At 46.0% G+C, this 21,358-nt stretch overlaps 3 protein-coding genes across 3 annotated transcripts; 2 read left to right on the top strand and 1 right to left on the bottom strand.

Annotated features, from left to right (window-relative positions):
• Positions 1–2,574: 2,574 nt before the first annotated feature.
• Positions 2,575–3,929, top strand: LOC123430880 (transcription factor bHLH106-like). Its single transcript, XM_045114713.1, has 2 exons — positions 2,575–2,772; positions 2,901–3,929. Exons 1-2 carry the CDS (start codon positions 2,626–2,628, stop codon positions 3,411–3,413), a joined length of 660 nt encoding a protein of 219 aa, XP_044970648.1. The 5' UTR covers positions 2,575–2,625; the 3' UTR covers positions 3,414–3,929.
• Positions 3,930–6,521: 2,592 nt separating this feature from the next.
• LOC123430879 (protein PELPK1) lies at positions 6,522–7,257 on the top strand. Its single transcript, XM_045114712.1, has one exon. The coding sequence runs from the start codon at positions 6,581–6,583 to the stop codon at positions 7,076–7,078; it is 498 nt and encodes a 165-aa protein (XP_044970647.1). The 5' UTR covers positions 6,522–6,580; the 3' UTR covers positions 7,079–7,257.
• Positions 7,258–7,833: 576 nt separating this feature from the next.
• On the bottom strand, positions 7,834–10,152 carry LOC123430878 (IMPACT family member in pol 5'region). The gene is made up of 6 exons (XM_045114711.1): positions 9,854–10,152; positions 9,475–9,516; positions 9,263–9,378; positions 8,930–9,035; positions 8,769–8,822; positions 7,834–8,413 (listed from the first exon to the last, which is right to left on the bottom strand). Exons 1-6 carry the CDS (start codon positions 10,124–10,126, stop codon positions 8,258–8,260), a joined length of 747 nt encoding a protein of 248 aa, XP_044970646.1. The 5' UTR covers positions 10,127–10,152; the 3' UTR covers positions 7,834–8,257.
• Positions 10,153–21,358: the final 11,206 nt, after the last annotated feature.

Raw genomic sequence — 21,358 nt, 5'->3', positions numbered from 1 at the left:
ACGTCTCCGGCCCGTCGCCTCCAAGCGCCGTCGCCGGGGCAGTCGACGACCCATCGCCTCCTCGCCCGTCGCCGGCGAGAAGGCCCCTCCAACGGGAATGGATAAGCCGGGGAGGGGGGCTTATGTAAATCCGAAACGTTAATAACTTAGAAACGTACTGCGGGTTGAATAGCGAAAACGCGAGGGGTGTTTTTGTAAAAATACCACAAGGGGAGATATAAATATAGAGGCGCTTCTTTTTCTTTTTAGAGAAGTTTTAAAATATATCTTTTCCTTATAATACGGAAGGGGGTGAGATTAGGTTCCCCTTTATTTCATTTTTGTTTCTTTACCTTTTATTCCACTATTCCAAGGAATATTTTTTAGTCTTGATTATCTTTATCTTTTCTTATATTATTTTCCTAGTTGTGCTAAGTCATGTGAAGGTTTTCTATTTCAAAGACAGAATAATTTCGGACCTCATTGAAATATGTGGAAAAATTGGAATATTTGCATATTTCAAAAATTATTTCAGATTTTCAGATTTAAAATTCCACCTAGTTTCAATGAATTCTAACATATTTTAATTTATGTTGAAATATGTCTGAATCGAAATTTCGGGATTTCAAATACTTCGGACCCCATTAAATTTTATTTTTTTAGGGGAAAAGGAAAAAGACCGGACCCCATTAAAATATGTGAAATTTCTGAATTTTTACTGGAATTTCGTTGAACTTTTTAACCCTGATGGCATGCACTAGAAAAAGAAGAGAGGGTCCTATGTCAAGCAGCCAGCGTACCAATGTCAAAATATGTGAAATTTCTGAAATTTTACTGAAATTCAGTTGAACTTTTTAACCTGATGGGATGCACCAGAAAAAAGAATAGGCGAGGGTCCTATGCCAAACAGCGAGCGTACCAATGACATGTCCGGGCCACTGCTCTCATCTTTCCATCCCTTCTCTGCCGGAGTCTCCTCTCCTGCCACATAGCGAGGGGACACGCCACACACATCTCGGCGACTTGTCCCTCCTCTCGGTTCATCGGTGGAGTGCGAGAAAAGCCACGGCACCGCCCCAACCAGCGTTTTTTACTGCACCGAAAAGCCCGAGGAATTTTGACCACTGTTGGGCAGTATACACACACACACAACACAGCGCGCCCTTTTAGCAGCAGCACCACAGTCCACACTCCACAGCGTCCAACATCGACAAAAGCCACTCTCTTTCGCCGGGCGGGCCCTCCCTGCGACGCCTGTCTCCACCCACGACTTGACCCCAGATCCAGCACAGTGGCCAACTCTGAACTTCATTGTCATTGATTCGCCCGCTGCCATGGAAGAAGCAGAGCACTACTAGTACTACTGTAGGAACATTAACCCTAGGCGGTGGGTCATGGAGCAGGACAGGTTGATGGGCGGGCGAGAGGACGGTGGAGGAGGAGGAGGAGGAGGAGCCGAATGCGTGCGGCGCCGCCGACGCTCTGAACCCGAATTACTCCTCCGATAAAAGGGAGGAGCTGGAATCGGCGGCATGATGAGATCGCCAATCGCAAAGGCTGCCACCGCGCAGCGATCCAAGCATACGCCATGTCCCTGCCCTGTCCCCCACCCCCTAAGCTACCGCCAGGCGCCAAAACAGCCGTCGTCGGCGGCGCGCGCTGACGCCATCCACGATCCGCGTGTCGGCGTCCGGCCCGATCCAGCACCACGACGGGCTCTCCTCGGTTGGTTGAACACACACACACGGTACGGTATGTCAATAAGAGCAACTCCACCAGACGCGTTATCTAATCATAAATCGTGTTTTTACGCGCGTACAAAAGCCGCTTCAGCAGAGACGTTGAAGTCGCACGCGCTAGATAGTCGGTTGCGTGCGCGGAGCAAAACGTCATCACGTGCTGTTGCGACATCCCGATAACCCCTTCCCCACCGTCGCGTGGCACGGCAACGGTCGACGCGGGCGGCATGAGTTTTGGTCTTTCATGGGAGGCATGAAAACTTCTCCGTATAACATGGGTGCACGCATGGCTTTCGGGTGTAGGGAGGGGTGAAGGGGATGGCTTTCGGGTGTAGGGAGGGGTGTAGTTTTGGTCTCATGGCCACATGACTAACAACGAGGACAACGGAACGTCTTCATCCTTGGACGAAGACTCGAATGAAGAAGAAGAGAAGAAAGAAGATGAGGCATGATTGTTCATATGCCATTTGTTTGTGGGTGAGCTTTATACTCGTCATGATCTTCGCAAGATGATTTTAAACTATATCATGCAATTCAACTATGCTACGTTGTTCGAATGCAAAAAATAAATATACTTTTAAAATATTATATAATGTGGTTGGCTGCCCGCGCGTTTCACCATACAGATGTCTGCGCGCGTTTCATTTTGCAACGTCTGCTGAAGTGGCAGGGTCGCGTCCCATTTTACGGCTTCTGTTGAAGCGGGCACCTTGCCGCGTGTAAAAAAAATGCATTTCACTGCTGTGATTTTTTTTAACGCGCTTGTTGGAGTGCTGCTACCACCGACCCTTCGGGTTTCCCTCTTAAACCCCCTCTCCCTCCCTCCCTCCAATGGTGGCAGCAGCCAGCAGGGCACGACGCTTCCACGGAACGCCTCCGCTGCCGGTACCGCGAGTGAGGAGGATCGATGGCGACGGACGGGGAGTGCTCCACGCCGGCGGCGCCGCGGAAGGGGGCGACGGGCCGGAGCCACAGCGAGGCGGAGCGCAAGCGGAGGCAGCGCATCAACGCCCATCTCGCCACGCTCCGCACGCTCGTCCCCTCGGCTTCCCGGGTACGTATACCTACGTCTACGCGCCGCCATGGCGCCATGGCCACGCACGCGCGAGGCTAGCAGCAGTAGCTCCACTTGTATTGGCATTGGCACAGACACGGACGCATTTGGTGACATGGTTGGCGCAGATGGACAAGGCGGCGCTGCTGGGCGAGGTGGTGCGGCACGTGCGGGAGCTGCAGGGCAGGGCCAACGACGCGACGGAGGGCGTGGCGGGCGTCGTCCCCGGGGAGACCGACGAGGTGGGCGTGGAGGAGGAGGGCGACTACCTCCTCAACGCCGCCCCGACGCACGACGACGACGATGACGACGCCCGGTGGCGGCGGCGCGTCCGGGCATGGGTGTGCTGCGCCGACCGCCCGGGGCTCATGTCGGACCTGGGCCGCGCCGTGCGCTCCGTCGGCAGCGCGCGCCCCGTGCGCGCCGAGATCGCCACCGTCGGCGGGAGGACCCGGAGCGTCCTGGAGCTGGACCACGTCTGCCACGGGGCCGAGCCAGCCAGCGACAGGGCGGTGGCGCTCTCCACCCTGCGCGCCGCGCTCCGCACCGTGCTGCTCAACCGGGAGGAGCTCCTCGCCGCCGCCGCCGCCGCGGACGGATACAAGCGGCCGCGCCTCTCGCCGGTGCAGCAGCTCAGCTAGCCTGGCTGGCTCTAGCACCCATGCAGTACGTATACGACAGCGCCATGGTTGCCGGTTTCGTGTTGCTGCGGGCAGGCAGGCGAACCTGTGTATGTACGTACGTGTCGTATCGCCTGCCATGGTCGGTTGCCGTACGTGCTTGCTTGCAACCAGCAGTAGGAGACCCGTCAGGTATACACTGTGGCAGCGGTTGAATTCTGCAGCCTGCCTCGCGTGCTGCACTGTTGTGTCGTGTCGCGTTCCGTCCATCTGTAGTTCAGAACAGGCTGAGCAAGAACCGATCGTTCCTACTGCAGATCACCACAACTGTTTTGTCTTCACAACTGTCGCTTCTATTGGCCTGGCCCATACCCCCGTACGTAGCACAGACCTAGTGCTTCCATGAAAGTTGCTCAAATTACATTCAACTTTTTGTGAACACCAGTTTGAGATGAGAGCTTTGTAGATCAATAAACTGCGAAATGCACTCAATTATGTCTAAAAACCAGGTTTTGCTATTTGTCAGGCAGCTAAAAAGTAGATTTACCATCTGTCGATTCTCCCTTTGTGTAAAGAGCTATAGCGGGCAGCAAAACAACAAAATGATAAATAATGGCGGGCCTCTAAATCACTTATAGCGGAGCTATAATGAACTATAGCTTGAAAATTCATTTATGAGCCCGGGCTCATCTGCACCCGTGCTGAATACAAAGAAAAAAACAAATACTAAAAAAATTCAAAAAAATCTATTTATTTTGGGTGGTAGACAATTGGATGCGTGAGATCCGCTTTAATTTTTAAAACATTTGAACATCTAAGCAGCTTTCGGTAAAAAAGACAAATTTAGCGGTTTCTAAAAAAGTTTACTATTCATGCACTGTTTTGATCCGATTTATCTTTTTTCCGATAGTTGGTCAGATGTTCAAATGGTACAAAAATTGAGCAAACCTCACCATCAAATTATCTACCAACCAAGAAATAGAATTTTTTTGAATTCTTTTAGTATTTATTCTAATTTGTTTTCTGACGAATGCAAATAAGCCTGGGTACCGAAACGCTACCCTTGCTATAGCGACCTATTTGTACATGATATCATTTAATGAAACCTATTGATAAAACTATCGTAAATAGAGACGAGGGAGCAAGGACTACTAAAGCCCCGGGCCCGAGATGGGAAGGCTACGGCCTCCACGGCAAGGGAGAAGCAGAACAAGCGGGAGACGGGAACGCATCAGCCGCTGCGTCATCGGCGGGAGCCAGTCCAAAGGTTGTTGAATTCGAGTGTGGGACGCAGGTCAGCCTCACTAGAGAAGGGTGGGCTTAGAGCAACTCTAGCAGATCCTGTATATTCACGACCTGCAAACGTGTTTTGCAGTTCGTCGAAGTGGGGTTTTACGGGACAAAAAGTTGCGCTGCAGAACAGAACCCACATAATGAAACTGCATAATTTGAAAAATAAACATTCGCGGGCATGTTCAGAACCACAGTCATGATCATACAACACTACGTTCATGATCATACAAGAATGCATTCAGTACTAGAGGGGGGCATCACCTACTGGAGCTACTACCTATACTACCGCATTACGCAAAATGGAGCTCACCGGAGTCGAGCTCGTGCAGTAGTAGATAGCCTACATTCAGTCGTCGTCCTCGTCGGAGGAAAGATCGACGGAGATGCGCTTCTGCGCAGTAGCTTCGTGGCGCCACTCCTCCACCTTGTGGCCGAAGGCGATGGCCGACGCGACACCCTGCTCGTAGAGCACGGCATCGATCTCCTCCTCCCTCCGACGGCGCTGCTGGTCCTCTTCGGCCTCTCGTGCACTACGCGCCAGCAGCACGGGCAGGAGGCCATCCGCCTCCGCTGGAGGGAGGAAGTCCTCCGGTCCGACGACGGCCCCGGCACATCGCTCCGGCACCGCCTCGGCCTCCGGCTCCATCTTCACCGACGGGAGCTCTTCGAGCTCCCTCTTCATCGGTGGGACGGAGGAGGACGAGTGGGAGCTCGACGCCTCGATTGAGCTGCTGCCGGAGAAGAGGCGGCCGCGCGCGCGGTCGTACTCCTTTGTCTCGCGATGGAGGAGCGACGGCGGCGGCGTCAGGCCCCAGCGCGTGTACCGGCGGGCGGCGTCGGATCTGACGCGACGAGCCCTCTCGGGGTCGTCGTCCCTACGGCTACCGAAGCTGGACATGCGCGACGGTGGATTGGAGCGGCTACGCGGCGTAATGGAGGCGCACGGCGACGGATTGGAGGCGCCGACGGTGAGGTGGGGGGCTTTTCGCGGCGGCGGATTGGAGGTGTCGGCGGTGAGGTGGGGGGCTTTTCGCGTCGTCGGCGGGATAGGGTTTCGACCCGCATCCAGCGGTCGAACCCGCAGTTATACCGGTCGAGGGGTCGCGTTTACGGGCCACCGCAAAAAAATTCTAGGTCGGGCCGTGTTTGCAGTGTATGCTCTGACAGAAAAATGAATCCAAACCCGTATAGTCGCCCGCGTTTGCAGTGTCTGCTCTGGCAGAAAAATGAAACCAAACCCGTATAGTCACCGGATTTTTTGTCGGATTTTTTGCGGGCCGACCGTTTTGCGGGTTCTACTAGAGTTGCTCTTATGCGGGTGTGAAGGCACGACGGAGGTGTTGCCTGGGACGGGCAATGCGATTCGGACATATTTCATTGGGTGTGGTCAATCAAAATGACATTCCGTATGTGAAAATGATTTTTTTTAACGAATCTTCGTGCAAGCGGTCAACTGAGGTTTATGAGATTTAGCAACACTGTGTTCAATTCATGTCACCCCACAAATTTAGGCGCATGAAAATATATACAACCTTTTGTTGGCTATATACCATTAATCTTTCTCTTATCGCAGCACAGTATTTCCATTTTGTAGTCTTCTGGTTTCATACTCTGCAGACTGTCTCGTTTTGGAATTTTTAATAAGCAGAACTCTGCCGCCCATCAGCTCAACCGCTTGGCCAAAAACTTCCCAACTCCCTCATCTGCACCACCGAAGTACACTGGGCGGTAGAACAACCAGACCAAGGGTTTCAGATCAACCACCAGGGAGACCAGAGCTCTTTATCCAACGATCACATCTAGCTAGGTACAAATAGCCCCAGTACTCACAGATAACATCACAGAGCAAAATAAATATAGCAAGCCTGCCTAGCGTACGCACATAGTCACTTACCATGGCTCCCAGTGTCCACCATCTCCTGGTTTTGTTCCTGGCCTTCACAGCCTTCAATGGCAGCTCCGCGGCGGCTCGTCGCCTTTTGGACACGGCAGCTGCACCAGAGGCCACACCAGCCCAGCCTTCTACACCTGAGGCTCCAATGACACTGCCTCCGATGCCTACAATTGCGGCAGTTCCAACTACATTGCCTCCAATTCCTTCCATTCCTGCAGTTCCGAAGCTGACAATGCCGCCGATACCATTCATTCCTATCCCGAAGGTCGCCATGGCACCGACAGCCCCTGGCACGGTTCCATCACTTCCAATTCCGGCGATCCCAACCACCATGCCGACCATTCCTACTTTGCCTGCTACCATGCCACCAATGCCCTCAATCCCAACCACTATTCCGTCCATTCCGATCATGATACCAACAACAATCCCTACCATTCCTGGGTTCCAGATGCCACCTATTCCATTCATGTCCCGACCTCCACAAACCACCAGCCCATGAAGGTCGTCATAGCATAAGACTGCTAGTCAGGAATTTGATTCATATGCATAGTTGTTATCAGTGTGTTTGTAATGTTTGTTCTGTTGGATGTTTACTGGCTTGTGTTTGGTGTTGATTGTAAATGCAGATAAGTTTTGTACTGTCCTGTTTGTTAATAAAGCATTGCGTGGCTTGTTTAAGTTATTGCAAAGGATAAGAATCCTGAATTCCTTTTTGGAATGATATCATGGTGTCAACTGTTAACAGGAAAGAATGATGACATCTAAAATACTCTTATCTTGTTTGACAGAAAAGAATGATGCCACCTACCATGCTCATCTTTTGTTTGACAGAAAGGAAATATAGCATTTTCCTTTCAACAAAATAAACAAAGGCAGCATGGCATTAACAAAATAAACACCAACAAGAAGCAGGCATGATAATTTACCAAGACATGCTATATGACAAGTATTGGCTAGATGTCAGCTTCAGTGTATCCGAACAAATCCCATGGCTATCTCCGACTCGTAGGACAAATAATAAACACCAAACATGCAACAATGCAACAAGATACTCCTGGACTTCCAAACAATGAGAACAGAAAAAGGAAAGGAAAAAAAACATTGAGTTATAGATGCAAGAGAAGATTTATCCATGAAACTGGCACATTCAAGCAAGAGATGTCAATTTGATGCTAACATGATGATAACGAACATGGATATATTATCATCATAATTTTTCATAGCATAAGACAGCACCAACACACGATAACAAAATTTAAAAATGGACAACACTAAATTCCAGTGATTGTAACTTAAGAAAGATACATCATGTGAACTGAAGCTAATATATACTGTTGGGAGTGAACAGTCACCTCCTTGGAGGTGAATGTAGGGTTTATCAAAGGCACTCCAGTATGGAGTTGAAATTACAGTGAGGCTAGGGAGTAAATACTTTTGGTGCCTACATGCCGTTGAGTCAAGTATAAAACAGTAGAATCAAAGGCTTGGAAGTACATATGATAAAAAAAATTGGAGAGGTCAATGGGTTGATCTAAGCCCATGCGAAATTTCCATTAAGTCATGGAGCCGAAAAAACATAGTGGGATTCGATTCTACAAATACTTACACTCAACAAACTGAAGCTGTACTAGCTGCTAGTTAAACATTGAAACAGAACAATCAATCTTGTCCCCTCTGCTTATTGTAATAATTCAATTTTCCTGCTGCAAGCTGAATTCACTGCACTTCCAAGACTCTCAATTTTTTCATATTCTACTTTGAACATGACGACAACTGTACCATCTTTGCCAGTGTCATAGTCCTGTTTAATATCTTCGGCATGGAAATGTTGCAGCTGTTCAAAGATTCAAACATTCATGCTTAGGCTTCAGCAAATCATAAACACTCACCAAAATAACTATGTTAAAAGTACATGAATAACCTCCAGAAGACACACAAGTATTGCTTGGAATCAATTACCAGTTACATTAGGCTATAAAATCAACATAAAAATTCGATGTACTCAAACTAGATAAAGAATGTTCCGTTTTTTCAACAAAATTGGATCTATTGAGCAGACATCATACATGCAACATGATATACCCCACAAATGTTTATAATAGCAACTCTATATTTGTTCTTTAATTAATCGTCTGAAAATAAGTATTGGTGTCTCCAGTACAAATATTTTGTTTATATGCTCACTATACCTGGTTATAGACTGTACCCAAGAGATCAAATGGTACTTCCATTCCCACACGAGCCTGAAATGAAAATACCCACCAAGTCAGAATTACACACAACTTCCTGCATCTTCAAACTATTGCATGAATGAGGCAAGAGCAGATGGAACATAATTGAGCTTGATCACCTTGGGTTTCACAAGACAAGTAGGAGCATCTTTAAGGCACTCAGAAGCAACCCCACCATAAGCTCTCACCAGCCCGCCGGTTCCAAGTTTTATGCCTCCAAAATATCTTTACAATGTTTAAAGGAGAAAATTAGTGCAAGCTGTAAAGAGGTAATCACATTAACCATGTGTCCCACAAAAAGTAGTGAAATGTAAGTTCAACACCACTTATCTATAGTTTCATTTCAACAATTCGATTAACTTATACAAAATTAAATACCAACAAATTGGTAAAATTATTGGTCATGACAAAAATTCATGAAAATGAAGGGCATTATCTGACAAAATGGATACCTGATTACAACCACCATGACCATATCTATGCCAGATGAAATGATAGCAGAGTATATTGGCTTTCCAGCTGTGCTTGAAGGTTCGCCGTCATCGTTATAACGGAATTGCTCTCCCACCTAAATACACGTGAATGCAAAGACAAACTCACCATTAACAATCATAGACATGGCATATGACTATATGAGTAGCAGGCTTTATATAAAACCACGAACCTTGTACGCCCAGCAATTATGGGTGGCACGAGGATCCTTGACCTACAACACAAAACCGTGTAGATCTAGTCAACAGAGTACACAGAAGTTCTGGTTTCCGGACGGACAAGTCATAAGTTTGCTAGTATGGTCGAAATGCAAATACTAACACGGATGTGTATACAACTGCAAGGCTAGCCCGCAGAGTGCTTATAAATCCGAGCCAAAAATTATACAATTGGAAGCAATAGATCGTGAGCGAAACCCTTGAGCAATGCGTCAGCATGACAAGGATAACCAGGCAATCAGGACTACACGAGCCTGCCCGCTGCAACTGGAGATTAGGGGCGGGTCAAAGACCTCGCTGGAAAACGAATCGAGTGGGAACGAGGAGGCGCACCTCGTTGAGGAAGGACATGGCGGAGCGCTCGTCGGGGACGGAGGCGGCGACTGCGATGAACTTGCTGCGCTTGATCTCGCGCTCGCAGCGGACGCGGCCCACGAGCGTCGTGTAGGGGGTGGGGGCCGAGGACGCGGAGGAGGAAGAGGTGGAGGACATGGCGCGCGCGGCGGCGGCGGTGGCCGAGCTGCGGTGGACTGCGGCCGCGGGGTCGAGTCCGGGGAGCAGGAGGGGAATGGAGCGGAGGCGTGGGGATAGGCGGACGGCCGCCATGTCTCTCGGCGCCGTGGGCGAGTGGAAAATCGTTGGTGGTGGTATGGAATCGGACCAACTGGGCCGGCCATAGGCGCGGGCGCGCGGCTGAACCGCTGAAGGAGCTTAGTTTTTTATTCAAATATAAAAGATTAGTAAATTTTCTTAAACCGCTCAAAAAAACTAATATATTCTAAAAATATATTTTTACAAATTAAATATCAAAATATCATTACGAATTATCGAGACAAACGTATTTAACCAATGGTAGCCATGCATTTAAAATTGTTTAATGCATATCTAAAAAGGGTTAATGTGTATTAAAAAAAACTTCATCGTCTATTTGAAAATTATTTAGTTATTTAAATAATGTTCATTGTGTATTTTCATAATATACATCATATAGTTTTTAAATATTATGTATATCATGTATTAGGAAGAAAAAGAACAGGAAGAAAGTCGACTAAAAAATAAAAATAAAAGTCTAAATGAAATTTGCAAAAAAAACTCAAACCCCGAGAAGCGCTCGGTAACGGAAACTCCATGAAGTTCGTGGACATTTCAACCTTTATTCTCTAGTTTAGTTGGTTTGGAGGATTACTTGATTGGATACCCAATCTTTATAAATTTTTAAAGTCACTGCTTCTGCTTGTGTCATCTTATTGGCCTGAAGCGGCCTAAGTAAGGCATGCGTCGTTGGATCGAAGATCAACGGCGAGAACTCAAAAAGTGAATTGAAGCGGTACTTAGCTGAAGAAATGAGACACTTCAACAGATTCAGGCCCAGCTCCTGACAGGTAGGCATTGGGGTTAGGTTTTGTACCGTATGTGACCAAAGGAGAAAACAAGCACGATCGATGCCAAAAGCAAACCCCCAAGGTTATATTGTACAGTGAGTAATGCTGGCGAAAAGAAGCTGTTATGCATAAAATAACTGTAAATTACAAAATAAACTCATAGCCTGAACATTCATTCTACCAATTTGTGGTTACTGACTGAGTGTGAGAATAATCTTTTTTCGATTTGTTCACATGTCGATCATGCACCCTTTCAGCTCAAATTAACGAACTAACCAGCCGACCTGACTAGTGGCGCCACATGGACAGTCGACAAGAGACCGCCACCGACGGCACCAAAACGCAAGCGGACCGCCGAGACAAGAACTGCACGGCGGACCTGCGGTTCACGCTGCTGCCGCTTGAGCCATCTTGGTGTCCTACGCGGATCGGCCCGCACCACTTGATTGCAATAGAGAGCCAACAAGTATGGGATACTAGGAGTATATATATGGGTGTTTTAGAGAAAAATACACTTTGGTTCTTGGTTGTATATGCATCCTGAAGATTTATATTTAATAATTAATTAAAAAATTAAAATAGTTTTAAAGTATTTTTAGATTAAACTTGATTTTCTTTTGAGCTAGTATATAAATTTTCACAAAAAAAACCAACATTGACTTCTGGGTAAAAAAGACAATTTATTTGCTATTATAGATCACTATTCACATTATTTTAATTAAAAATTATTATTTTATGAAACAAAGTCAAAGTGTAATTTTATTTTTGTGAAATTTTAGACAAATATAGGCAGGATATGAAGGCTTGCGGACGCGCCAATTCGCCATGTAGGACGCGACCCCACCCGCATTACCTTTTTTTTTTCTTTATTCATTATTTTCTTTCTCTTTTTTCTTCTCCACAATCACGTGCAAATGATCAGACATATTTGTCGGATGTCGTCTTCCTGTCTGAGACGCATCTGAACACGGTTAAGGCAAAAAAACTCCGAAAAAAGTTGAAGATGGACAGTATGGAGGTTCATGGAAGCATCGGGGCGAGTGGTCGCTTATTGTTGTATTGGCACACACCGATGGTAATACAACGGAGAGACTAAGACAAGAACTTTATAGATGTTACTGTTGGGGACGACATGGATGAGGCCTGAAGGTTTACAGGGTTCTATGGTGAATCGAAATGGGAGGACAAGCACTGCTCATGCTCTTGTTTGCGTGATCTGCATCAGTGGATAAATCTCCCTTGGATGGTAGTGATACGTCTCTAACGGATCTATAATTTTTTATGGTTCCATGCTATTATCTTGTCAACTTTGGATATTTTGTATGCATTTTATATCTTTTTTGGGACTAATCTATTAACTCAGTGCCAAGTGCCAGTTCCTGTTTTTTTCGTGTTTTTGACCTTTTTGAGACAAGAATATTAAACGGAGTCCAAACGGAATAAAACCTCCGGAATTTTTTTCGGAACAGAAGATACGCAGGGAGCTTGAGAACCAAGGCAAAGGCTCCCGGGGGAGGCCACAAGCCCCCTAGCCGCGGCCGGGGGGGGGGGGGGCGCCTAGCAGGCTGGTGGGCCCCCCGTGGCTCCTTTACCCTACTTCTTCCGCCTATAAATCCTTGAAAATTCTGAAACCACGGAGGGGAGCCACAAAAATACTTTTCCGCCGCCGCAAGCTTCTGTCTTCGCAAGATCCCATCTGGGCACGTTTTGCTGCCCTGCCGGAGGGGGGATTCAGACACGAAGGGCTTCTTCATCAACACCATTGCCTCTCCGATGATGCGTGAGTAGTTCACCACAGACCTTCGGGTCCATAGCTAGTAGCTAGATGGCTTCTTCTCTCTCTTGGATCTTCAATACAAAGTTCTCCATGATCTTCATGGAGATCTATCCGATGTAATCTTCTTTTACGGTGTGTTTGTCGAGATCCGATGAATTGTGGATTTATGGTCAGATTATCTATGAATCTTATTTGAGTTTCCTCTGATCTCTTATATGCATGATTTCATATCCTTGTAATTCTCTTCGAGTTGTGGGTTTCGTTTGGCCAACTTGATCTATAATTCTTGCAATGGGAGAAGTGCTTGGTTTTGGGTTCATACCGTGCGGTGACCTCACTCAGTGACAGAAGGGGTAGCAAGGCACGCATCGTGTTGTTGCCATCAAGGGTAAAAAGATGGGGTTTATATCTATTGCATGAATTGATCCCTCTACATCATGTCATCTTGCTTAAGGCGTTACTCTGTTTGTTATGAACTCAATACACTAGATGCATGCTGGATAGCGGTCGATGTGTGGAGTAATAGTAGTAGATGCAGAAAGTATCGGTCTACTTGTCTCGGACGTGATGCCTATATGTATGATCATTGCCTTAGATATCGTCATGACTTTGCGCACGATCCATGAGCGATATCAATGCAGTGACAGTCCTTACTATTGAGTCGTGTGCTGGTAAGATGACAACGCTCTAAAAGGTTTGTTTAAGAAAGCAATCATATCCCGTCCCGTTCTATCAATTGCTCGATAGTAATTCGTTCACCCACCGTAATATTTGCTATCATGAGAGAAGCCTCTAGTGAACACTATGGTCCTCGGGTCTACTTCACATCATATTTCAGCTCTACACTCTTACTTTGTTGCACTTTCCACCTTCAAATCTCACCTTGCAATAAATTGTGAAGGGATTTACAACCCCTTTGTAGCGTTGGGTGCAAGTTTGCTGTTTTTGCGCAGGTACTTTGGAGACTTGCCTTGATACTCCTACTGGATTGATACCTTGGTTCTCAAACTGAGGGAAATACTTATTGCTATTGTGTTGCATCACCCTTTCCTTTTCAAGGGAAAAACCAACGCAAGCTCAAGAGGTGGCAAGAAGAATTTCTGGCGCCCTTGCCGGGGAGTATCAAGTCAAGAATAGTCTTCCTTCAACGTGTCAATTTCTGGCACCGGGGACTGTTCGAAGTTAAGCTCATCCAAGTAACTGTCGCAAACTCATCTCTTGCATTTTTTTTGCCTCTCGTTTTCCTCTCTCCACTTCTGAAAAACAAAAATTTACAAAAATATTTGCCTTTTTCGTTTGCCCTTTTCTTTCGCTTGCTTTCTGCTTGCCTGTGTGGAATAGTCTACCTGTCCTCATGGCTAGACCTACCGCTTCGAACGATACTCCCGAGGGCGAAGTTCTCAATTTCAAACAAAATGAGGGAGAAAACTTAAAGGATGCTTGGTATAGGATTTGCAATGCTCAGAGTAGATCTACTCGTAAGCAATCTACTACCGTCCTACTTCGCAACTTTTATGTGGGTATTTCCCCTTGGAATAGGTATGTTCTTGACACCATCGTAGGCGGAAATTTCTTGGGTAGCCATACCGTTGATTCTTACGGTGCTTTAATAAATTTGGTAGGCTCACCCCCACTCATGGTTAATGGAACTACCTTAACTTTGGATCATGTGATGCGTAGGCTGGATATCATTGAAAATAAAGTTGCTACGATTGAACTCATTGAAAATTTGGATAAAAAGATCCACAATCAAATCACTCAGTATGGATCCAAGGTGGGAATGACTTTGAAAAATTTAAAAGAGAGGGAACCCACAGTTAACGAAAAACTAGGTCATGATTCCGCTAGGATTGGCAAACTAGAGGATATTATAACCAACTTGGGTTCCGCTTTTGCTGCTCTGCAGAACACTCCAAATTTTGCCCACAATAAGGCCACAAAGTCTGTTTTTGTTCCTAAAAATAATGGTGAACCATCTAGTAAGAGAGATGAAGATCTTAAGATGATGAGTGTTCACCCTACTTATGGTTTGAGCACCAAAGACGACGATACGTGATTATATCGCCTTATGCCTAGCTAAGGGCGTTAAACAATAGCGCTTGTTGGAAGGCAACCCAACGAATTTATCTTTGCTTTTTTGCTTTCTGTTTTGTTGCGTCCACACCATCATAATTATGTTATGATTGTTTTTTGTGTTTGAGCCAAGTAAAACCTTTATGACTAAGTTTTGGTGATGGTTGTTTGATCGTGCTGAAAAAGACAGAAACGTTTTGCTCACGAAATTATTTTTCATTCTTATCCAGAAAGAGCTTTTGAGTTGATTCTTTTTGCTGATGGTTGATATGCCAATTTCCCAAATTGTTGTAAGTTTTCAGAATTTTTGAGATACCATAAGTATACGAAGTATACAGATTGCTACAAACTGGTCTGTTTTTGACAGATTCTGTTTTTGTTGTGTTGATTGCTTATTTTGATGAAATTATGGATAGTATCGGGGGTACTAGCCATGGAAAAGTGAGAATACAATAATAAAACACCAATATAAATAGAAATCAAGTTTGCTACAGTACCTAAAGAGTTGGTAGCTTGTTTTCTTGTGCTAATGATATCACGAGTTTCTGTTTAAGTTTTGTGTTGTGAAGTTTTCAAGTTTTGGGTGGTGTTCTCATGGACAATGGGATGAAGAGTGGAAAGAGCTCAAGCTTGGGGATGCCCAAGGTATCCCAAGACAAATTCAAGGACACCAAAAAGCCTAAGCTTGGGGATGCCCCGGGAAGGCATCCCCTCTTTCGTCTTCAATCCATCGGTAACGTTACTTGAAGCTATATTTTTATTCACCACATGATATGTGTTTTGCTTGGAGCGTCGTGTATTATAGGAGTCTTTTCTTTTTGTTTTGTCACAAGCATCCTTGCTGCACACCTTTTGAGATAGACATGCACTCATCGTGAATTTTCTAGAATACTCATTGAGCTTCGCTTATATCTTTTGAGTTAGGCAATTTAGCTCGCATGTGCTTCACTTATATCTTTTGAGCTAGATAACTTTGCTCTAAATGCTTCACTTAGATCTTTTTTAGAGCACAACGGTGTCATATTTTGGAGAAATAAGAACTCTCGATCTTCACTTATATATTTTTGAGAGTGCTCTCTATGAGAAACTTGGTAATTGGCTTGTGCTATGAAAGTAGTCCTAAAGATGATAGGCATTCAAAGATGATATAATAAAAACTTCCATATTTATGTGCATTGATTAGTAAAGAGAAGTTTGATTCCTCTCAATTAGTTTTGAGACATGGATTTGGTGATATTAGAGTTATGTTAGTAGGGTGTTGTGAATCTAGAAATACTTGTGTTGAAGTTAGTGATTCCTGTAACATGCACATATGATGAACCGCTATGTTAGGAAGTCGGAGCATAATTGATTTATTGATTGTCATCCTTTGTGTTCCAGTTGGGATCGCGCGATGGTTAATACCTACCAACCCTTCCCCTAGGAGTATGTGTTTAGCACTTTGTTTTGATTACTAATTAAAACTTTCGCAATAAGTATATGAGTTCTTCATGACTAATGTGAGTCCATGGTATAGATGCACTTTCACCTTCCACCATTGCTAGCCTCTCTAGTGCCGCGCAACTTTTACCGGTGCACAAACCCACCATATACCTTCCTCAAAACAGTCACCATACCTACCTACTATGGCGTTTTCATAGCCATTCCGAGATATATTGCCATGCAACTCCCACCGTTCCGTCTCATGACTTGTGCCGTCACTTTCATATTTCCATTGCATGATCGTAAGATAGATAGCGAGATGTTTCAACGTCATACGCTAAGCTAGATCGTTGCACATCCCGGTACACTGCCGGAGGCATTTCCTATAGAGTCATCATTGCTCTAAGCAGTGAGCTCCGAGTAAATAAAAGTGTGATGATCATCATTATTAGAGCATTGTCCCATGTGAGGAAATAAAAAAAATGGAAAGAGACCAAAGATCCCAAACAAAAAAAAGAGAGAAAAAGAGAGAAGGGACAATGCTACTATCTTTTTCCACACTTGTGCTTCAACAATAAGCACCATGTTCTTCATGATAGAGAGTCTCTTGTTTTGACACTTCCTTATGCTAGTGGGAATTATCATTATATAACCTGGCTTGTATATTCCAATGATGGGCTTCCTCAAAATTGCCCTACGTCTACGTGAGCAAGCAAGTTGGGTGCACACCCACTAGTTTTCCTTTTGAGCTTTCACACACTTATAGCTCTACGTGCATCCGTTGCATGGTAATCCCTACTCATTCACATTTATATCTATTGATGGGCATCTCCATAGCCCTTTGATACGCCGAGTCCATGTGACCATCTCCTCCTTTTTGCCTCACAACCTCCACCACACTCTATTCCACCTATAGTGCTATATCCATGGCTCATGCTCATACATTGCGTGGGAGTTGAAAAAGGTTTGAGAAAGTAAGAGTGCGAAAACAATTACTTGGCCAATACCGGGGTTGTGCATGATTTAAATTCGTTGTGTGGGGATGATGGAGCATAGCCAGACTATATGATTTTGGAGGGATAACTTTATTTGGCCTTGTTTTTTCAAAAGTTCATGATTACCATGCTAGTTTGCTTGAAGTATTATTGTTTTCATGTCAATAGCAAACTATTGTTTTGAATCTTACGGATCTGAGCATTCATGTCACATGAAAGAAGTTGCAAAGGACAAATATGGTAGGTACCATTCCACATCAAAATTTCAGTCTTTATCACTTCCCTACTCGAGGACGAGGAGGATTTAAGCTTGGGGATGCTTGATACGTCTCCAACGTATCTATAATTTTTTATGGTTCCATGCTATTATCTTGTCAACTTTGGATGTTTTGTATGCATTTTATATCTTTTTTGGGACTAATCTATTAACTCAGTGCCAAGTGCCAGTTCCTGTTTTTTCCGTGTTTTTGACCTTTTTAAGAGGAGAATATTAAACGGAGTCCAAACGGAATAAAACCTTCGGAAAGATTTTTTCCGGAACACAAGATACGCAGGGAGCTTGAGAACCAAGGCAAAGGCTCCCGGGGGAGGCCACAAGCCCCCTAGCCGCGGCCTGGGGGGCGCCAAGCAGGCTTGTGGGCCCCCCGTGGCTCCTTTGCCCTACTTCTTCCGCCTATAAATCCGCGAAAATTCTGAAACCACGGAGGGGAGCCACGAATATACTTTTCCGCCGCCGCAAGGTTCTGTCTCCGCAAGATCCCATCTAGGCACGTTCTGGTGCCTTGCCGGAGGGGGGATTCGGACACGGAGGGCTTCTTCATCAACACCATTGCCTCTCCGATGATGCATGAGTAGTTCACCACAGACCTTCGGGTCCATAGCTAGTAGCTAGATGGCTTCTTCTCTCTCTTGGATCTTCAATACAAAGTTCTCCATGATCTTCATGGAGATCTATCGGATGTAATCTTCTTTTGCGGTGTGTTTGTCGAGATCCGATGAATTGTGGATTTATGATCAGATTATGTATGAATCTTATTTGGGTTTCCTCTCATCTCTTATATGCATGATTTCATATCCTTGTAATTCTCTTCGAGTTGTGGGTTTCGTTTGGCCAACTGGATCTATAATTCTTGCAATGGGAGAAGTGCTTGGTTTTGGGTTCATACCGTGCGGTGACCTCACAGAGTGATAGAAGAGGTAGTGCGGCACGCATCGTGTTGTTGCCATCAAGGGTAAAAAGATGGGGTTTATATCTATTGCATGAATTTATCCCTCTACATCATGTCATCTTGCTTAAGGCGTTACTCTGTTGATTATGAACTCAATACACTAGATGCATGCTGGATAGCAGTCGATGTGTGGAGTAATAGTAGTAGATGCAGAAAGTATCGGTCTACTTGTCTCGGACGTGATGCCTATATGTATGATCATTGCCTTAGATATCGTCATGACTTTGCGCGGTTCTATCAATTGCTCGACAGTAATTCGTTCACCCACCGTAATATTTGCTATCATGAGAGAAGCCTCTAGTGAACATATGGCCCTCGGGTCTACTTCACATCATATTTCAGCTCTACACTCTTACTTTGTTGCACTTTCCACCTTCATATCTCACCTTGCAATCAATCGTGAAGGGATTGACAACCCCTTTGTAGCGTTGGGTGCATGTTTTCTGTTTTTGCGCAGGTACTTTAGAGACTTGCCTTGATACACCTACTGGATTGATACCTTGGTTCTCAAACTGAGGAAAATACTTACTGCTACTGTGCTGCATCATCCTTTTCTCTTCAAGGGAAAAACCAACGCAAGCTCAAGAGGTAGCAGGTAGCGGGGGACTTTAATGAGATTTTATACTCTCATGAGAAGGAGGGTGGTGCAGCTAGACTGATGCAAATGATGCAAAACTTCAAGGATACTCTTGTTGATTGTGAGTTCGAAGATATGTGTGTAGTGAAGATCTATATACTTGGAGAAGAAGGAGGCTAAGAGAGCGCCTGGATAGAGTGGTTTGTAATTGTCAATTCCATGGGCTATTCTCTAACGTGAGAGTCACTAACACTACACATACAAAGTCTGATCATTGATCGATTTTCATGGATACGGAGGGAGATACCAAGGGGGTCATCAACAAACCCACTATAGATGCTTCGAGTCCAGGTGACTTCAAAAGGAGAATGTAATGCAAATTGTGACTGAGGCTTGGGAGATTATACTGGGCCTTGTGGTGCTGTCATGCGTGGTCATCGCCGATCTATAATGTCGGCATACACGGCAAGACTGGAACATGTCACAGATGTCTTCTCGGCAGAAGCGGCGGCTCTGCTTGAAGGTCTGAAGCTAGCAAGAGATACAGGATGCCAAAACTTGGTGGTGAGATCAGACAATATTACTGTGGTGGATGCAATCAGGCGGAATGAAGGATATTCCATGGTAGCAACGCCAATCCTTGATGAATGTCATAGTTTCCTAGAAGATTTCAGGAAGTTTACTGTTGAGCGTTGTATTAAGGAGTCAAATTCTGTAGCTCATGAGCTGGCTAGATGGGGTCATGCTAATAGTCCATATAGATGGGTTGGGTTGATGCTCCGCCTGATTTTATTGTAATACAATTGGCTGACGATGTATCTATCCTTTGATTAATAAAGTAAGTTTTCATGTAAAAAAACAAGTAAGTTCTATTTGACTAGAATAAGAGGTCATGCGAGTTAGCTCATATATAACCGTAAGGGTTTTGAGTGATTTTTTGGCCAATGAAAATAAAAATACCATATTCACTTTCGAGAAAGGCTTGACCTACATCACTATAATGGCGACGAAAAAGAGTTTCTCCCGCTTTGTATTACAAAGCAATCAACCATTACATCCGACGATAGGTGTTGGGGTAGAAACAACACAGTCACGCCCAAAAGAAATGAAAAGGAAAATACAAAAGAAACAAATGCCGACACCGGCAGATCAACAAAAAACGCAAAAGACTCGCGATCGCTGCGCCCACCAAGAGTCTCCCACCATGCTCCAGGTCTCCAAAGCATCGGTACCCATCAACACCTCCAAGAAGGAATGCGACGATGACGACGTTGTTGTCAAGGGTTTCCCCCGGTACGCGGGGAGGCACGAGGAAGGGTAGCCCCGACGTCCTCCAAGAAGGTTCGACGACACCCATAGGCGTCACCGCATCAGTGTCGGCCGGGCCGACAGGGGTTTTCCCGATCCCAACCCGCACCTCTGACGCTCCGAAGCCTGCCACCAAACCGACCCACACCCTGCACCAACACGGTCTTGAGGCCCCTGTGCCATCTCACCACGGCACCGTAAGGAGAGACCTGCACGGCGATGAAAATGAGCTGGGACTAGGAGCAGCAGCACCGTCGGCACGCGGGAGGGCTCAACCTCCACCGTCAATGACGGTAGTCGATCGGACGAAATAGCAGGAGCATACCATGCCCGTGGGCCCATTGGCTCAGCCGGGACCACCCCCTTTAAAGCTCCCGCCATCGCGCTGCAACAGGCACGCCGTCGGCGACACCGCCCCCCGTCCAAGCTGCTCCTCCTCACCACCACGCAGAAGACAACGTAGCCACGCCGGGTGCCGACCTGCTAGGATCCATATGGAGCCCGCGGGGCCAGATCTGGGTCGAGGGGCGTCGTCGGCCACCCCGCACCACGACGCCGCTCTGTCACCAAGGAACGTCGCCGCCACCTCACCCGCCGCCGGGTCACTGGACCGCAGCCAGGCTGAGCTACACCGCCACCATCCCCCGTCCCGGGAAGTGGGAACACACGCGTAAGGAAAGGACGACCTACAGCCGCCGACACCACCCGGGCCTGTGCTGGGGGCACCCACCGGCGGCGACTAGACGAAGGATGAGGACGCCCGCGGGGAGGAACTCTAGCGTCGCCCCGGCCACCTCCCGGGGAGGCGACACGAGGGCGGATCCGGGACAGGGGGAGGAGTGGGCATTAAGTCACATCACTATAATCAAAGGCTCAAGTTAAAAGGATATAATTTATGTAACCAAATTACGGCGTGTGTTCTAAACATGTATAAGCTTGATAAAATTAAATTATGGAACAATAGTTGCATCAATATAGTGAAATTCTCAACAACAACGAAATATCAATATATTGCAAAGCATAGGTCGTATATGTTCCGCTACGTAAATGTATGCTAGCTGCTATGTCGACCAAA

Source organism: Hordeum vulgare, chromosome 2H, assembly GCF_904849725.1.
Source record: "Hordeum vulgare subsp. vulgare chromosome 2H, MorexV3_pseudomolecules_assembly, whole genome shotgun sequence".
NCBI lineage: Eukaryota > Viridiplantae > Streptophyta > Magnoliopsida > Poales > Poaceae > Hordeum > Hordeum vulgare.
This window is presented reverse-complemented; position numbering and strand designations above follow the sequence as displayed.